The sequence below is a fragment of the Henckelia pumila genome, chromosome 3, assembly GCF_033568475.1.
Source record: "Henckelia pumila isolate YLH828 chromosome 3, ASM3356847v2, whole genome shotgun sequence".
Taxonomy (NCBI): domain Eukaryota; kingdom Viridiplantae; phylum Streptophyta; class Magnoliopsida; order Lamiales; family Gesneriaceae; genus Henckelia; species Henckelia pumila.
Genome location: NC_133122.1, coordinates 133,577,512 through 133,583,966, shown reverse-complemented (window position 1 = coordinate 133,583,966; position 6,455 = coordinate 133,577,512). Strand labels below are relative to the sequence as shown.

The following is a 6,455-nucleotide window of genomic DNA, read 5'->3' as shown; positions in this document are numbered from 1 at the left end:
TTTATAGATAATTTCTAGACTAGATTAAGTTATAATTGTATTAGGACTCTAACTCCTTAGGGCCCACAATCCATAACTTAAGCCCAACAAGCCAAGCTTGTTGTTATAGAAATTAATATAAAATTCATCATGACTCCGATTGATAAACCGATTTCACCAATGTGCACAGAAACCATTTCTGCACCTTTTAAAGTCAAGATAATTTTTCTGAATCCGAATTCAGTGATTTCCAAAAATGCCCATGCCTATGTCATTTTAGGAAATTTCACTCCCTTTTAGTTAAGAATTCAAACTTCTCTTTCATTAAATTTAACTATCTCAATGGGGTTTAGTAATCCATTACTTGTGTGACCCTCAATGGTTCAGGGATACAGCTAGCCGTGGGCTCACAACTCCTTGTGACTCGGAACAACAATTTCCGACTTGCCCAACGAATCATGGTAAGAGCGTCTAGCAACATCACCCCATGATTCCCCTAGGTATCACTGATAGTGCCTGCAAGAACCAATAGATTTTGGTTAGCGTACAGTACGGTCCCTTCATCCAAATATCCCGATCAAATCAACAACCATTGGTGTATCGAGAGTCGTTCGAGATTCGATAACTATGCATTACATCTTGGAGATCAAATAGTGACATCGCATGTGTTACTAGGAAAACCGAGTAACCTAAAACACATCATGTACTCTGGCCAGAGATTCGTCACACTAATTTCTCCTCAGATCGCATAGGATATCCACACTCGTAAGTATGTGGTGAATCCTTAACAACAAAGCATCGACTCCTATATGTGTTGTAACTGTACCCAATCCCGACACCTGATGACCCCAATAGAGTCGGTAAACGAGTCAAAGTACAGTACTAGCATATAGAGTCTCAATGATGTTTCAAGTAGTAAGGACTAATGGTGTACAACCAAAACCGCGGACTTTATCCACTCGATAAGTGATAACCACTTGGAAAGTCCGAATAGGGTAGTTCGATCATTCATCATATGAATATCCATTTGCATTATTTGAATATCTCCATGTCCATTACCAATGAAACGTGGTACTTGGCATCACAAATGCTAGTCTCAATCTCGAGCGATCTTTATCCTTATTAGCGGACGGCTCAATTGACTAGGAACTGTTTAGAATATACAGTGACTATAAAATGTGTTTCATAATAGTGATCTCTCTTTATTCACTATCTCATCTTACTTACACTATAGTATATTCAAGGTCTTTATCAAAACAACAATAGTATATCACAATATAACAATATGAAGAAAGACAAAGAAAATGACATTAATGAATGTAAATTATATTAAACAAAGATTGTTTATACATAGAGTCATAAAAGCCCTTAGCCCCAAGTTTGCTACCTGGGCGCCCACTCTTCCACGATGTGCTTGTTTCAAGCCATAAAGTGCTTTGTGGAGGCGATAAACCATGTTTTCTTTGCTTTTAATTACGTAGTCATCTGGTTGTTCTACGTAGACTTCTTCTTGCAATTCTCCATTTAGAAAAGCTAATTTGACATCAAGTTGATAGACTGGTAGTTCCTTTTGTGCAGCAATAGCAAGTACAATACGAATTGTTTCCATTCTTGCAACAGGTGCAAATGTTTCATTAAAGTCAATCCCAGGCTGTTGTAAGTAGCCTTTTGCAACAAGTCGTGCTTTGTGTTTTTGGATTGATCCATCTTCATTGAATTTATTTTTGTATATCCACTTTAATCCGACCACGTCTTTATTTTTTGGGAGATCAACCAAGCTCCAGGTTTGATTTTTCAGAATAGTGGTCATTTCATCATTCATGGTTTTTTGCCAGATTTCTTTTTTCACAGCCTCTTCAAAATTCTGTCGTTCACAAGAGAAAAATGCAACATTTGATAAATCATAAATTTCTCTTAGTGACCGTACCTTTCTCACAGGGAAGTCTGAATCAGAATCTGAGTCAAATATATTTTGGCCGCATACTGGATCCACTGTAGAACTTGCACCAGAATCTTCTGTTTGTTTTGATTCAGTGGAATTTTTATTTTCCAGTCCCATGCTTTCATTTCATCAAAGTGTACATTTCTTGAAATTGTCAAATCGTTTGTTTTTGGATTAAACAAACGATAGGCTTTTGATTCATCACTTTAGCCAATAAAAGTATACTTTTCACCTTTTTCGTCAAATTTCTCTCGCCGTTGTGAAGGAATGAGAGAATATGTCAGACATCCAAAAACTCAAAGGTGTTTGATTTCTGGTTTGCGCTTGTGCCAAGCTTCGTAAGAAGTTTTACTTGGATTGGCCTTGGTAGGTGATTTGTTGAGGATGTACACAACAGTATTGACAGCTTCAGCCCAAAAGGTGTTGGGAAGACCTTTTGCTTTCAACATGCTTCTGGCCATTTCGACAATGATTCGATTTTTTCTTTCAGCTACACCATTTTGTTGAGGTGTGTAGCGAGCTGTCAACTGCCTTCGGATTCCTTCTTGACTGCAATAATTTGAAAATTCTTTAGACAAGAATTCCCCACCACGATCAATTCTGAGTGTTTTGAGCTGAAGATTGCTCTCTCTTTCAACCATCTTCTTGAACCGGCAAATACTACAAAAGCTTCTGATTTTTGCTCCAAAAAGTACACCCACATCATCCTGCTAAAATCATCAATAAAAGGAAGAAAATATTTTTTTTTTTTGAAATGATGATGTCCTTGTTGGTCCACAAATGTCCGCATGTATCAGTTCAAGAGGTTGTTTTGCTCTCCAAGCAGTCTTAGGAAAAGGTAATCGATGCATTTTACCATACAAACATCCTTTACATATTTGGTCCAAAAGTTCAATATCAGGGAGTCCAATCACCATGTTTTTCTGTTTCAGCAGTCTCAATCCATGGTAGTTCAAATGTCCATATCTCAAATGTCATAAAAGTGATTCTTCAGATTTTTCAACATTTAATGAGATATTATTTTCCAATGGCATTGTCAACGAAAATACTTTATTCGGAGACATTTTAATTTCCGCAATTAGTTTCTTATCTTTGTCCCTTATTTTGCATTCATTTTTTTCAAAATTAACTGAGTAACCATTTTGAATTAATTGTCCAACACTCAGTAAATTTGAAGTAAGATCAGGGACATATAGGATATTTTCAATAAATTTTGTGTTACCTCCCTTTGTCCTTACGGCTACAGTTCCTTTGCCTTGAACAGGTTGCATTTTTCCGTCTCCCATCTTGACTTCCGATGAGAAATTTTCATCAAATTTGATGAAGTAATCCTTGTGTCCTTTCATGTGATTACTGCAACCACTATCCAAGTACCACATATTCAAGGAATTATTGGTCATGTTCATACATGAATAAAACATGATTTTTTGATCGTTCTCCTCCGTGAAGTTGGCTTCGTTTCCTTCATTTTTTTGTCTGTGCCAACAATCTTTATAAGAGTGGTTTGGAATTTTACAAGTTTTGCATCTATCCCAACAATTTTTTGATTCATGACCCAGTTTCTTGCAAACAAAACAAAAAGAGTTAGAATTGATATTACCACTGCCTCTTTGATTGTTGTTGAAGCGTGGTTTTCCTCTTCCTCGTCCACGGTATTGATAATTTTTGAATCCTCCTCTTTGTTGAAATTGTTGGGATGTGCTTGATTCTCCACCTTCATATTTTTTCTTCTCCGCAATTTTGAGCTTGGGCTCAAAGGCTTGCTCAATGGATGGTCCAAGGAATTTAATCATCCTTTTTTCATGGGCTTCTAAAGAACCCATCAACTCCACCATCATGAATTTTGATAAATCTTTTGATTCTTCAATTGCAGCCACAACATGTTCAAATTTTTGTGGCAAGCTCCGTAGGACTTTTTCAACAATTTTCTTGTCTTCGATGGTATCTCCGTAACTTTTTATTTGATTGATTATTTCAACTACACGTGAAATAAATGTACGGATTTCTTCGTTATCTTTCATGGCTAAATTATCAAAATCTCACCAAAAAGATTGAAACTTGATGGAGATAACTTTCTCGGACCCTTGAAACTCCATTTTTAAAATATCCCAGGCTTTTTGGCAATTTTTCGGCACCCATGATTCTAGGAAAAATGGATCGATTTACACCTTGTTGAATGAACAATAAGGCTTTGGCATCTCTCCTGATATTTTTCCGGTATTCCTTTTGCTTTGCTTGAGTCCACGTTGCCAAGGTTTCGGCATCTGCTGGTTTCGGTATACCATTCTCTACTAACTCACAAAGATATTGAGAGATAAATAGAGTTTTCATTTGGACTCTCCAAAATTCATAACTTTCCCCATCAAATACTGGAATGGGTGTAGTTAATGAATCTTTAGACATTTTTTGTCTTTAGAATATTTTTGCAAAGGAGAAAATGAACGTGGCTCTGATACCACAATTTTGTTGGGTACCAGTAATATATTTGGTAGTATGCAAGGATTTCAATGAAATAATTATGAACTGTTGTCGGAAGCTTTAGATTTTAATATGAATAGAGCAAAAAATAAGCGAAAGAAGGAAACAAAGAAAGAACAGAGGAAATGATTTTTATTCTGCACGATTATTCTTCCAATTCAGTATCGCCTTTTATAGGCAACTTGGACAAATACAATTGAAATCCTCAATTACAACCGAATGCAAAATATTAAATGAAAGGAGACAACTAGTCACATGCATGCAAGGCATTGCCATGTCCAATTTGATGATAACTATAGCTAGCCTACAATATTGAATTCAAATTCTAATTATGTGTGCCTACTTGCAATTCACTCAATTTTGGTGTCCTACTATATTGAATGCTATCGTACAACCTTTGTTGACAAATTCAACCAGTAATCATGCATACAAATTAATATAATATTTTACAATCGAATCACTTCTCTTGCTTGGGTTGTCTCTTTAAGAAGGGTTTGAAGCCATCTGTTAACGATGATGTTGAGGTAAGAGATGCCTAAAGTAAGCTCAAAGCCTACAAACAAAATAAATCCGTTAATCAATTTTAATCTTAGTTTTAGTTTTTTTTTGTTTTTGCTAAGTTTAGTTTGATTTTTTTATTGTTTTTATTCTTTGATCCTAATAAAAACTGTCTTTTTGTGGTGTTAACTCTGATATGATTTCTTGTTTGTATTTCTCCTTGCTCTTATGGTTTCTGATTTAATGTGTCATAGCTAGATGTTGCCAACATCTCGCGACAACACCTCTAGATATACTTAGGGGGAGAATCTATTCAGGGGGAGTTTTGATTAATGGGAGTTTTAATGTGTTTTGTCCAGAAAGACAAAAAGGGGGAGATTGAAAGGAATATTTTATTCCTTAAAATCATCCTCTTTTGAAAAGAATTTATTTAATATTTTTTGCCTTTCATGGACATGAAGTAATTTTATATAAGTTATTTATTTCTTTGAAAAACTTGATTTAAGATATGATTAAGTTTATCATAATATTTACTATCTTATCTCTAATGATTTAATTCCTTTACTATGTAGATTTGACTTGATAAAAAAGGAACAAGATCTAGAATCCTATCTCTACAAGGAAATATCTACAAGGAAGGATTCAAGTATATATATTGGAAGAGAGAGATCGTGAAAAGAGAGAAGCTTCAATATACGTACATTGAGAAAGAGCTGCTCAAACTTGTATCAGTCGTGATTGCTTGAAGCCGTGAAGAACACTCGAAGATAGTTGATCGAAGAGTGTTTTCGTCTCGCGTGTTGTTGGCTTCAAGATTTTTCTCCTTACTTCGTTTTCGTTGTTCTATTTCATATAGAATGTTTTAGGAGAACTTTTACTATTTTATTTTCTCACTTGTTTTGAGAAATTGAGTTTTTTCAATAATCACTAGTTTTAGGGTTTGTAAAACTCTTTGAAAGTTTTCTAGTGAAGTTTTGCCCTGAGGTACTGCAAGAGTATTTTATACTCTTGCTTAAATAAATTAAGTTTATTTATTTGGTTGCTTGTTTATTTTATTTACGCTTTAATTATATTCCGCTGCAAATTACTCAAGGTGTTATTGTAGATGTTGTCAACACCTTGTGACAACACCTCAAACTATTTATGTGCAACCACTATTCCCTAACAGAAGCTTTATCGGCTAGCTTCTTAAATGCTTGTCCTTTCGCATTTAAGTCGTCTTGTCAAGTTTACGTTAGAGACTGTTTGAATATCGGTCTTGTACTTCGGTTGACATATATTCTGATACAAGAGATCGGTTGATGTTTGAAGATCAGCTGATATGTGAACGTCAGTTGCTAGCTGATATCTGCCAGTTGGTTGACATCTGTCGGTTCCTGTTTTACATAGAAAAGGCGGCAATACTATAACAATGATATATTATTTTGTTATCACTAAAAGTCAGGATTCAACAAACTTCAAATGAAATACAAAACCTTGTGTAAATTAATATTCAATCAACTTATCTTTACACCGAGCATATCCATATTTGAAATTCCTAAGAAAGATAGTGTCTAAA

At 35.0% G+C, this 6,455-nt stretch overlaps 1 protein-coding gene across 1 annotated transcript; it reads right to left on the bottom strand.

Moving 5' to 3' along the window:
- Positions 1-2,217: 2,217 nt before the first annotated feature.
- LOC140889528 (uncharacterized) lies at positions 2,218-3,942 on the bottom strand. Its single transcript, XM_073297243.1, has 3 exons — positions 3,144-3,942; positions 2,971-3,050; positions 2,218-2,628 (listed from the first exon to the last, which is right to left on the bottom strand). Exons 1-3 carry the CDS (start codon positions 3,940-3,942, stop codon positions 2,218-2,220), a joined length of 1,290 nt encoding a protein of 429 aa, XP_073153344.1.
- Positions 3,943-6,455: the final 2,513 nt, after the last annotated feature.

Excerpts from the sequence above, each read along its gene's own strand:
- LOC140889528 (XM_073297243.1), bottom strand. The coding sequence starts at position 3,942 with ATGAAAGATAACGAAGAAATCCGTACATTTATTTCACGTGTAGTTGAA. Across the intron at positions 3,051-3,143 it reads AGCCGTAAGGACAAAGGGAG|TTAATTTTGAAAAAAATGAA; the intron begins GTAACACAAAAT and ends ATGGTTACTCAG. Across the intron at positions 2,629-2,970 it reads TTAAAATGTCTCCGAATAAA|GATGATGTGGGTGTACTTTT; the intron begins GTATTTTCGTTG and ends TGATTTTAGCAG.